This window comes from Gavia stellata, chromosome 1, assembly GCF_030936135.1.
Source record: "Gavia stellata isolate bGavSte3 chromosome 1, bGavSte3.hap2, whole genome shotgun sequence".
Lineage (NCBI taxonomy): Eukaryota > Metazoa > Chordata > Aves > Gaviiformes > Gaviidae > Gavia > Gavia stellata.
Window position 1 is genome coordinate 34,294,871 of NC_082594.1, and position 12,825 is coordinate 34,307,695.

At 35.3% G+C, this 12,825-nt stretch overlaps 1 protein-coding gene across 1 annotated transcript in view; it reads left to right on the forward strand.

The window, feature by feature from the left end:
* VWA8 (von Willebrand factor A domain containing 8) overlaps window positions 1-12,825 on the forward strand; it is a 105,909-nt gene that overhangs the window by 23,661 nt on the left and 69,423 nt on the right. Inside the window, exons 4-9 of the mRNA XM_059827069.1 lie at window positions 261-428; window positions 2,410-2,574; window positions 3,004-3,053; window positions 3,384-3,492; window positions 6,418-6,522; window positions 11,589-11,720. Of these exons, the coding sequence (XP_059683052.1) occupies window positions 261-428; window positions 2,410-2,574; window positions 3,004-3,053; window positions 3,384-3,492; window positions 6,418-6,522; window positions 11,589-11,720 (729 nt within the window). The remainder of the gene's footprint in view (window positions 1-260; window positions 429-2,409; window positions 2,575-3,003; window positions 3,054-3,383; window positions 3,493-6,417; window positions 6,523-11,588; window positions 11,721-12,825) is intronic.

A 12,825-nucleotide genomic window follows, 5' to 3' on the forward strand; every position in this document is an offset into this window, starting at 1 on the left:
ATTCTGTTGATACAAAATAATGAAACTTATTTTTGTCAATCCCTGTAATACTTAGGAGATAAAAGTCCAGCTCATGAATGTGTAGCACTGTTAAGGCAATCAGCTGTCACTCTTCCTGACCACTACTAATGTGAATCTTACTGATTCTTACAGAAATGAATACTGTTTTGGGAAGCACCTGGGGTTCTTTTTCAGCAGGATTTCATGGGATATGTAATGTTTATTTCTATTACGATACTGGTTTCTTTATTTTTGAAAAGTGTGCAGTTCGTGCAGCTACTGAAGGCAGAATCCTCGTGCTGGAAGGTTTGGAGAAGGCTGAGCGGAATGTCCTGCCAGTGTTAAACAATTTGCTGGAGAACAGGGAAATGCAGCTTGAAGATGGTCGTTTTCTCATGTCCGCAGAGCGTTATGACAAGCTTCTGCAGGTATGGAAAAGCTATTTGAATTTTCCATTTTTGTTTTCCTGGATAGTGCTGAAATACCATTATGAAGGAGAGAGTGAGTATGAGCCAAATGGGGGAAATCTCAACAAGATGTTTTTTCTGGGATGGTCCATGGGATAAAATAGGCAGGGTGAAAATTATGTGAGAAGTCAAACTACTGCCTGCAACAACAAAAAAATGTTTTCATATCTATCTTGTCTGTCCATATGAAAAACAGTAGTCCATGTTAACCTTGTATGAAGCCTGTATGTTTCTAAAATGTGAAAGTCACAATGTGAGACTAAGCAAAATATACTTGTGAAAAGAGATTTAAGTTGAAATTGTTTCCATGAAGTTCAGATAATGCTTCAACATTGCAATAGCCTTGTTGCTAAGCTTTAAAATGTTAGGATACAAAAAAATGAGGTCAAGGTGGGCTACACTATATTCGTCAGTGCTGTCTTGCCTTTAATTTACGAAAGTAAATGTAAACAGCCAATCTAAATTATAGGAAATGGTTAGAGAATTTTCTTTTGAGAGGAAGTGGGATTTTAGTGTCTGCTGCCATTACTACTTTAGCCATTGTCCTTTTTTTGGGGCTTTGAGTCCTACTGCTTAAATTTGAGCGGATACTTTTCAGGCTTTTGGGGGCCTCAGTAAATTTCATCAGACAGTTTCCAATAGTACTCTGCATCTTACTTCCATGTACTGTAGTTTCTGATGACATACCTGTCAGGCTCCTGTAACAATCTGACCCCTGCTCACTCATGTTTCTGTCTGTCATACCTAATGGTGGTTAGGTACATCATTCAGACCCATGTGGCACAGGAAGGAAATTTGTAATAAGCCTTCTGTCATTGATCCCGATTTGTATGAAGTTGCCAACTATGCTGAAGTACTGTAGTGAATTTCTGAAAATATATCATGGTTTCTTATGCCTCTCATCTGTGGTTACAATTTTTCTGTTCCATGCCTTTTCCAAAAACATTTTTATGATATTTAGTTAGTAGATGCAGTTGTTGGAAGCATTATTATTATATTTTAAAAGTCAGCTTTTAAAATGTAATTGTATTTAAAGACTGAAAATGAGAATTCAAACTTAGACAGGATTTGGTTGCAATCATGCAAAGTATCTTCCTCTTTTCTTTTTTCCTTTTTAGCACTTTTCTAATGATAAAATGTCTCAAAATGAGTGCCTCAGGCACACTGCTAATAGTATGGGAATTAAATAAATCTCTTGCTACAATACTAAATCTAATATTGTTGTTTTGTTGTTTGGGGAATATTGTATTATATAAGCTCATGTTCATTTTTCTTCTATGTGAATAATTACTGTACATCTAGGCCTGCAGGAAATGTACTAGTATATGGTATCAAGGAAGACTTAACTGTGATGTGGGAAGACTAAAGAGTGCATTTTTTGTATGCAGTGAATCTTTTACATGACACCAACTGAAATACAGCATTTAATGTCCTCATGAAGGAGTCTAGTACTGTATTATTGCTTATAATAAAGCGTAATTTGTAAATGAAACTTTCTAAATGCAAATTTTAGTCTCCTTTTCAGTTACAAGAGGGGAAAAAAGAAGAAAAAAACTTGCTTATGGTAACCCACTTCTTATGTTTTACAATAAAATAAATTTTGTGGTCTGTTTATTTTCTATTCTTTGTGAAAACAATGTTCTAATGATACCTTTTCAACTTTAACCATCTGTGGGGTCTTCAGTCAAATTGCTACAGGCCTGAAAGTTGAACCCAATCAAGCATTCTATGTATGTTCATTTTGGAGAAACTTGCTTTACCATCCACAAATTCGACTAGTTCAATGCTTTCTATCCCCTCTGAATGAAAGATGAGAACATGACCACATTTAGGCTGAAGGACCAGGGCTGTTAGTCAATCTGCAGCTTAGTCATCGTAAGTTTTTAATGATGTAATGTTTTTTGTTTTTTTTTTTCTTCTTGCTTTATTTTAATTAATTTAGGATCATACAAAATCAGAGTTAGATGCATGGAAGATTGTTCGGGTTAGTGAAGATTTTCGAGTGATAGCATTGGGCCTGCCAGTACCTAAATACTCTGGTAACCCTTTGGATCCACCCCTCCGCTCTCGATTTCAAGCTAGAGACGTTTATCATCTGCCCTTTAAGGTAAGTGTCCTAGCAGAAGAGTTGGATTATCTGTACTGAGTAGAGCTAATATTTTGACGTTATGTTTTACTTACCTCACCTCTGAAAAGAATCCTTGAGTAATAAATTTATCTTAAAAGGTATTTTTCATACTAATAATATTAGTAAGTATTAGGCCTAATAAATTCCTGAAAAGCAGGCTTAGAGTTGCCAAGGAATGCTGCAGCAGAAAAATAACTTCCGTAAAACATGAAAACCTATAAGAAAGATTTGATAATCTTTCTTCCTTTTTTTTTTTTTTAATAAAATTAATTCTGTGACAAGGAGCGAGTAGACTCCTCATGTCTAAATTAGAGGGAAAAATAGAAAATACCTCATACAACATGAGCTGTGACCCACAGTATGATCCAAAAATGAATTTATTCTGTGATTTTTATGTTCTATTTTCAGGACCATCTTCAGCTATTATATTCAATTGGATCAAACGTTTCCACAGAGAGGTAATTTTTCGTAATTAAAAAAAAAAAAATGGAATGAATGAAGAAAAACAATGTCTTTTCAGAATTTCTTGCTATTTTTGTGTCTTCTACCACTGCATAGAGACCAGAATTGAAGAGGTTTTTTAATATGTGTGGGTGTTATGCTCACACAGCTTTTCATACACAGCATTCATATAATGAATCCTTAATGCTTTAGAACTTCAATCACACCTTACTTATTTGCACTCAGAAATAGTTTCAGCATCTTATACTGTATTTAACTTTTTAGGCTTTAGTATTTTAAATATAGATAGCATGTATAAAATGCTGTAATTACTTTTTCCTATGCAGAATTTCTCAGCTACTGTCTTTTGCTACAACTCTCTGCTCTCAAGAATCTTCTACATTGGGACTTCCAGATTTTCCTTTAGACAGCTTATCGGCTGCAGTTCAGATTTTGGTATGTGCATACACATGTGCTGTGAAACTTTATGGGCTTAAAATTTCTCAAAACTAGATCTGGTTTATTTCTGTTGTTAGGAGAAGATTAACATGAACATTTAAAAAATAAACCCAAAAAACCTAAGGATGGTTTGAGGGAGAAAAGCCCCAGTCAGATATCCCTGGATAATACTTTAACCAAGTATATAGCATAGTACTGAAGGACAAAGTACGGTGTGACACAAGATTTGTGATGTGATTAAATGTATCTTAGTTCTCAAAATAATGGTTTTTATTCTGCTAAATCATCTTACCTGACTTCAGAGGCATCTACATTTTACTTGATGACACTGAGGTATTCAGTGGAGAGAAATAAAAATCACAACGTAAAAGTGCTTCTGATTTAATGGTATGCATCTAAATCAGATTGATTGCATTACGAAGACACCTATTACTCTCCATTGACACCTAAAAGGACCCAAAACAACTATTCAAATGTGGGTATAGGAGACAGTTAAGTTGTATGAGATGAAGCCTACATTAGGTCTTTGGGTTGGCTGGTGGATTTAGAATAAACATAGACATAGAGGGTTACCTGAAGATGCAGGTTGTGCACACTTGGAGATGCAATACTTTGACGGCTACAGTCTGTAGGGAAATATAACAACTGTACACGTGCTGAGTTCACAGTGGCAGATCAGGCAGGTCAGGACTAAAACTGTGGCAGTCTCTGCTTTCCCTGACAGGCTTTTGTCCCTTGGACTTTATAATTACATGGCAAAAAGTCAAAGTAAAAACAAAAGGTGCCTCCTGAAGGAAGTCAGGGAGATGAGATCTGTATATAGAGAGAGAGGGGTTGGTACCCTTTCGCATGAGGGAAGATATGGTCAACCCAGGAAGGTAAAATACCAGGACAGCTTCTCAAAACCTCTCTCCAAGGTGCAGGTGTCTGTAGAAAGGACTCTTAGGATAATTCTGTTGTGTCTCCTCTGCAATTGTTTTACCGATGGTACTGCTTAGTGGCAGATTACTTCTACATATTTTATTGGATTATATACATTAAAACATGCCAGTTACTTCTGTTACCGTGGTGCTCAGTTCCCTCAGTTGTGCTGGATACTTACAGACATGTTTTTTCTGAATTAGTGATACTACATCAGATGTTAAGAAGTGATTAAAGAAAGAAATGATTAAGAAATGAAACAGTATTTGGAGGGCTTTAGGAAAGAAATACATGTTGGATTTTAAAATAAATTGCAACTTTTTATTATTTGAGCCCTGTAGTGAAAAATTATTTTTAAATGAATGCCAGATGGCTTTCAGAGTAACAGAAAGAAAATGAGCCCTAAGCTATTATCTAAACTATGGAATGAAGGAAGCATTTTATTTTACATTAGAGAATGTGAAGTGTTATCATTGTATGACAGTGTCTTTTTTAGGTACACGAGAACTGTTTCTTTTAGAATTAATCACTTGGTTTTCTAAGCTGGTTGTGCTCAGTGATTCTAGCTACAGCATTTTTCCTTCGCATGCTAGGTCACTGTCATACTCTACTTCTAGCTTGGTTGATTTAACTGTTTAAAAGTGTGGAGGGAATACATTATAATGACAAGCTTCTTATCTTCTATTATGGATTCACACAGTCCCAAAATGTATTTCTTAGGTTGAAAACTCCTGCCTGCTGAAAGGTAGAATATTTTTATAGGGTGCTGTTCTGAAGAGGCTAATTTCATACACGCCATTGTAGTTATTATTAATTTGAGATTATATGGACAAATTATATGTTAGGTCTTTCTATATAGACAGAGAGCTTTAAAATCCAATAAAGGGCTCCCTGATCCTTTAAGCAGTACATTTACTACAGTGCCTTAAATGATTTAATTTTACTGATCTTTTTTTAATATGGGACATTATAAATAGTATTACTGATTGTAAGTATGAATTAAATAATGCATTTCATAAAAATATGCATCTCCTGATTTCATTTCTAAGCAACTCTTCTTTCAGTTGGGTGCCTATGTAAATCCAAGTGTATAACTGAAAATCAGTTGATTTTATTTGAATTATATTATTTACTTTTTACTTACTTTAATGAAGGCTTAAAAAAGTAGTGCCAGTCCACGGACTGTTTTTCACTAGTGTTATACACAAGCAGTCCTTAAAAATTTTTAAGTCTTTTTGAGACAGACAATCAAGCATTACTTTAGGTTTTTTGAAACACTTTTTTTACACCATGAAAGGCTTTATGCATGTTTCTTGAGTATTCATAAATGCACTTCCATTTCTTTCTCTATTACTGCAGCGAAATAATTAAATCTTTGTCTAGTTCAGGCAGCAACTGACAAAAGAGTTCATACTTACAACTAAGAAGGAGATAGTAAAAAAAAAAAAGTTGTTTTCAATTTTGTGTAGAAAGTGCAAGCATACTTAGTAATTCATTTCAAAACAAAACAGTTTTGATCAAACTGTTCAGAAATTTCTAGGAATTGATTTGTTAAGTAGAATCTGTACAATGTAATAGAATCAAAATTAAATAGTAGAAATCACTGTGAATGAGTAGATCATTATTGTAATACAGATTTCTTGTCATGCTGATTCTTTTCTAATAGTACTGTGAAACTCAGTTACCTGTGGTGGGATTTGTCTCACCTGAAGCCATTTAAGGTTAGGAATCTGAGCCAGTCACTGTAGCTTCCATTTATGCACAGGAAAGTAATTTTTAGGACATAGTTCTTCTAATCTACTTTTGACATTTATATTATAATGAGTTGCACTTGAGAAATGTGTGTTTTGACATTTGATTGAATACTGCATGTAGTGGTCATTTGTATGTTGCCCTTACAGTTTTATTTTAAGTTCAGCGCTATATAGGATTTTCAGTTTAATGGCTGATGATACAATAAGCCAATGAGTTTTTTAATTTGTAATTTTTAATTTGAATTAGGATTCCTTTCCTATGATGTCAGTCCAGCATGTTATTGACCGGCTTTACCCCTATGAAGTTTTCCTTGGAAAGGAAGGCAGGACTGCAGTCAAAGATGCATTAAAAGTAAGTATTGCATATGCATATTATAATTCCAGAGAGCAGTGGATTGTGACAGTAGTTCTCCTGACCAATGTAACTTCACTACTTCTGTAAAAAAAAAAAGAAACCTTAAGTAAACTAAATGGCTACATTATTGCTGATGCTAAAACTATTTTTAAAAAGCCTTCATAAGCTAGTAGATTTCATTATAGTGAAAGGTGAAACCTCTATGTTCTGTAGAATATTTAGACCGCAGTTCAGGACTACAGAAAAACCCTTGTTATATAAGTGGTTAATTAACTTGAAAGTAGCAAGTTATATGGTTAAGGTAGTTAGATGCTTAAAAAATACCTCTGGCATTTGACCTTTAAGAGGAGATACTAAAATTATAATAGAGATCACATACACAAAATGCATTCAGTATAGCATGATTATAGATTGTACTAGTCTCTAGTTTTGGTCTGTGTTAGCCTTTTGTTGCTTGTTGTTGGTCAGATCTGTTTTGTTGTTTTCTCCATGTTTAATAATAGCTTTAAAAGCCTATAATTACACTGGGTTATTCGATTTATCCTTTTGAAACTCTAGCACAGTGCCGGCATTTTTTAATTCTTGAGTAAGTTGTAGGAGTTATGTATGTTGTTGAAAATTAGCATTCGCAGCTTAGAGCATCTTACCCAGCTCTTTCAGTCCTGAAAATTAGAAGTTATTTGTATGTGCATATTTAGAAATAACCAACTTTGTAGCTAGTGAATTTTTGTTTTTCCTAAAACCAAGCCTATGTGTCAGGGAAATGTTTGTAGCCCATCCCTGCTGACACCTCCCGTATACTGCCTTATTGCATTGTAGCTCAGTCCTGTATTCCCTGTTTAACCAGGCTGGTCTCCTACTTGTCTTCCTGAGTTTTTGGATGGATAATCTTTGCATTTGAAGGAGGTTATCCTGAATAACCTGCTAGCTTCCATGAACCTTCAAAGCTGCCTCCTATGGGGTCCTACTTACCACTTCTCTGAATAAGCCAATCTGGCTTGAAATCCAGGATCTGTAGTCTTTTACTGGTCTTCATCACTCCCCCTCAGGATTTTGAACTCCATTGTTTCATGGTTGCTACAGCCAAGGCTGCTGTTGATTGCCACATCCACAACCAATTGCTCCTTGTTTGTGAATACCAGGAGCCATCTGTGCATCACCCCTGCATAGCTACTGCAGCACCTGTGTTGAGACGTTATTCTAGGTAGCCTCAGAAATCTAGATTGGTTGTGTCATGCTGTGTTGCCCTTCCACCACATGTCAGGGTGATTGAAATTGCCTGTAAGCGCCATGGTCTGGGTGGAAATAGACTTCCATCTGTTAGCAGAACAGTAACAGTCACTTCTGTTCTTAATATGCCTTTATTTTAAATCCTTTATGTCATTTTGTTTCCCCTGTCAGTTAGAGATGGTGAAGGTCTTTTTGTTCAGTACCATCAGCTTCGTCCATTTTCCATTTCTTTTATTTAATGTGTTGTGCAGGCTTTTGCTTCCTGTGTAAGACAGGTTGATTTGACTAGTAAAGTCTTTTTTCTCAATGATCATCTACTTTTAAATACCTCCTTATAATTTACATTTTTCTGTGTTGATTTTCCTTTTGGTTTTTTGATACTCTTCCTCATCACTACTTACACGAACTTGTCCCATTATGTCAACAAGTACATATAATCTTACTTGGAATTTTATTCTCTTTACACACAACAAATCTTGTTAAGCAATGGACCTTAAGAAATACAGAAAATAACTGGTTGTACTGAGGAACTTCTGTTTATAATGCTATTTTAGTAATAGCAGTGCCAGAACTGTATTAAATATGGATACATGATTATTTTTTTTCTATTCCATAAGAAATGTGAGGAAGAGGAGTCTGGCAGAAGCAAGGTGATTTCTTACTCTACCTTCCTACAGATTTATAAAACTGATCATCTTCATTTAGGCTGAGTTTGGTGGCTCATAAGAGACTCCAGCTGTTCTATACTTATTTCTTCACTGTTCCATAAGCTTTTAGCATTCTACTTCAGATTCATCAGAGATTTGGGGTTTGCTTTTTTAATTCTCACATGATTTTGGCGTGCCTTTTTTCCCAGTGTTGGAAACGCCCACTGTTTTTTTTTTAATTCCTAATGAAGAGAATCTTCCCATCAGTTTTTAGAAACAACATATAGATCAGATTTTTCTTAATAAATGAGCAAGTCCCTTTTAGCCTACTATCCAAATGTTTACTTTCTCTCTAAGACCCTTCTAGAATTTTTCTTCTTTTTTTTTCATGCCTTGATGATTCTGTGTTTACTGTCTTGATCTTATATCAAAGAAAAGCTTGTTTGTTCCCTTGGACTCATTTTTGTATTATTTGCCCATCCACTTTAATCTTACCTGACCTCCTCCTCGAAAACTGTTTCCCTGCCTCACAATAGGGAATCTTGAGACTACATAGGCACTCTCTCATGGGAAGTGGGCTATTAGTTAAGAAAACTGTAATCTTTTTTCTTGTCTAGATAATTCTCTTCACTTCTTAGATATTTCTGTTGCAAATTTTGGTCTAAGCAAGGATTTGTTTCTCTTTTATTCCCCCCAAATTAATTTATAATCTTTGGGGTTTTGCATTAATGAATGCTCTTAGTGCCAATACATACAATTGTAGTGGAATCTGTTCTTCAGACGTCATCTATCTATCCCATCTTGCACTTGCAGTTCATATTTTGCTTCTAGTGAAACAGTTCAGTCCAATTGTTCCTTGAAAAATTCTCTTTCCTTCCCATGCAGAGAATCTTCGAGAAAGATCAGTTGCCTTTGGATGCCTCTTTTGGACAGCTTAGATGTCTTGTGGGTTCAGCATAGTGGTTATCTGCAAATACGTCTCATTTAAGCTCTCTGTTCCTTTGACCAGCTGTATCACCAGTGTATTCTTTGCAGTTTCCATGCTGAGACATTACTGATCATTAGATACTTCCAAGTGGTCAGAATTCATCTTCTTCCTTTTTTCTCATTTTTACAGTTTGCCTTCTTTCATGTGTTCCTAGGTATGTAGAATGTGGCCTGATGATTATGGACTGCCAAACCACTTCACTTGTTTTTTGTGGCTGGTCTTTTCTTTTCTCTTTCCTCTTGAGTCTGAGGCAATGAGGCTGCCCACTTCTGACTGTCCAAGTATATCCCAAACTTTCTGATACTGAATGTGCTCAATAGTTGTCCTTCCAAGCCACAAATATTTTTTCCTTTGCAGCTATCAACTTGGACTTTGCATAGAGGAAGTTGCTTCTGGCTCAGACAGAAGTATGTTTCATGTGTTGTACATCCATTTCACGCCACTCTCTGATTCCATATCTAGCTATCATAATTCTAAATGAAGAACTGCATCAAAGATACCTGTCTTAATCTGAAAGCCACAAACAGGGTTGTTTGCTGCTCACGTCCAGGTGTAAGTGTGGTAACTTGTTTAATTACTACCTTATCCAGTTCAGCAGCATCTCTGTGCTTGCATGTGATGAATTCAAATTCTACAAATTCAGTTAAATGAATTCTAGTTGTATAAATTCAGAAAGGATCTGCACAGAGATAGACAGTCCTCTTTCAGTGTCCTAATTTAGGGTCTAAAAGGCTAGCTGCAGAACCCTCAACACCATTTTAAGAAAAAACAAAACCACAAAAAACCAAAATGAAAAAACAAAACAACAAAAATCCAAAATGAAAAAACACCTTGGAAATTTTAGACTCCCAAACCTTTGTGTACAAGGTCTGCTGCTGCTGTCTCCAAATCTTCCTTGCTTGATACGGAGGCTGCTGGTGCAGATAATCTTCTTGCTTCCTCACAGTTATTTTCTTTTGTTGGTATCTGATTAAGGGATTTTAGTGTACAAGCAGTTTGCAATTTGTTTATGAGCAGCTTTGGCCCTATCCAAAATGCCATTAAGTTAGTAAGAATATTACAATTTACTAATGAGCATAAGAGTGTGAACATCTGTAGTTCATTTCACAGAGTCGTAGTCGGAGCATTTCTTAGAGTCATAGTTTGAGATACTAATCAGTAAGCATTCCTGTCCTCTGTTGTTTAAGCATTTAATGGTAACTGAAGTAGACTCAGCTGTTACAATAAGAATATAATTTGGTGCAGCCCTTTAATAAAGCACATTTATCTTAAATTCATGTTTAAACATGAAATTTTTGTAGGCTCTTGTTCCAGAATGGGAATTTAAAAAGTGATGAAGAGTCAAAGCGTTTGTATGAATGCATCTCAGTATTCTTTCTAAACTTTAATAGGCGGTGCTGTGAGTCTTAGCAGTAATAAAGCTACATGCTTTTTAAGAATTATTTTACATTAGTGACTTCTGTTTAAAAAAATCTTTTTTCTAAGAATTCTAAGGAGTTGGATAATACTTCTTTTCCTCCTTTACTCAGCTTTCGTTCTGTTGAATAAAATGGCTCTATGAGTTCAGTAGCTTCAGTTAGTGGCTTTTTTTGTGCATAAATCCCCCTGATATGACGTCCCCTTCCCCAACAAAATAGATTTTTTACAAGATTTTTTAGATGTTTTTCATGCTTCTATATACAGCATAAAATAGAGAGTATAATGATCAAAAGAGGATTGGGAAGACAAGTGTCCTGGTTTTTGTCCTTGATATACCCAGAACATGCTGAAGGCTTAATTTGTAGAGGTTGTCCTCAATCTTCATTGTATAAGGCTGTGGAGCTAAGTAAACATAATGTTTGATGGTTATTTTTATTGGTAGCCAGATGTTTAAATCTGCAATTGGTTATAATAACCTGCAGAGATAGGTGATCTATTATTACACATGCTAAAGGCTATCCTCCATTTCTCTTATTATTTCAGTCTGTCAGGCTAAGACTTGGCCTGACATTTTCACTTTACATCTGTCACTACAGTCAGCATAAGTAGATGGTATACAATCTTTTTGCTTTGGTTTTAAATGTAAAATATATAGGCTATTAAGAATGTGAAAATAGGTATGTGAAGTAAAAGTTGAAGTAAATGGATTTAGGACTTCCCAAGCAATTAATCTTCAATATGATTTGATAATTAATTTCCCCAACCCCCTAATTCTACAGCGTTCTGAGCTTCAAGATTCAGAAATCCACTTGCTTCCCAGAAGGATTACAAAAGTAGAAAGTGCACATGGAAACAAACCCTTCAAGGCTGATGTAACTGTCCAGATTGGTGAAAAAGAAGTGACATTCCAGGTATAAATTGATATCTTCATCAAGCTATGTATGTTTTCAGATATAATTAACCTGTTTTCATCTCATTGAGAATTTGACCCTTACACATGATACTGTAGCTCATTTGCATTGAATATTTTTTGCTAGTGTAACACATGATATTTATTAGAAAACCATTTAGATATTGGAATATTAGATTATGGATACACCAGATTTTATTTCTAGATAAACTCATACCTTCCTATGTGTGATTCCTTTAAGTTTCTTGTGTTAAAAGAAATGCTAAAGAATGGATGAAAGAAAAACCTCTAAATTTCATCATTTTTTATTGGATTAGAGTAACAGAGTACTTGTGATGCTCTTGGTGCGGCTTTCCCTGTTTTTTTTAATAAAAACAATAGTCTGTCTTTGTCTACACTTCAAATAAAATCTAATGAGTGCTTGGTAATGTTCTGTCACAGGATGTTGGGAAAATGGAACAAAAGTAATCATATCAAATATGATTAGTTTGAGTTTCTTCCAATGAAGTTTATGACCTTCTAGGTGGTGAAATAAGGTCTTATCAGGAAACAGATGCTAATCTGAGAATTTGAAGTTAATGTTGAATTTGGAGAGTCTAGAGAGTCTGTGAAGAAGGTGAATTACTGGGAGTCAGAGAGAGATCATATTAACATTGGTGAGGAATATCCTCAGAGAGTTTGTACTGTGACAAGTGAAAAAGGAACAGCAGCAAATGGGAATTTGTAAGAAGAATGTGAATCTTTAGGGACCTGATTCAACTCTTTTTTGAGGGGAGGATTTTTGCTTTCATTTGATGTGTAGGTGATACCTTCTGAAAATACATCTGCAGAATGTCTCTTGGGGAACACGAGGGCATAAGGAGTTTGCAGATGAAATGGTTCCCAGACTAGAATGGGAAGTTGAAATAAAGCAAGTGCCTTAACATGGGGAATGATTGAAACTCTACAAAGTTCTGGTCAAAGTAGTTCCTTCAGATTTTCACAGTACAAATTGCTGTTTCTCTGATGGGGTCTCTTTGCAGACCCCAATGCTGGAGTTGAATTGGTTCACATTTTATTATTTTTTTTCATGAAGAGTGGGCGAAGGAGGTGTGAAGGAAGTTGTC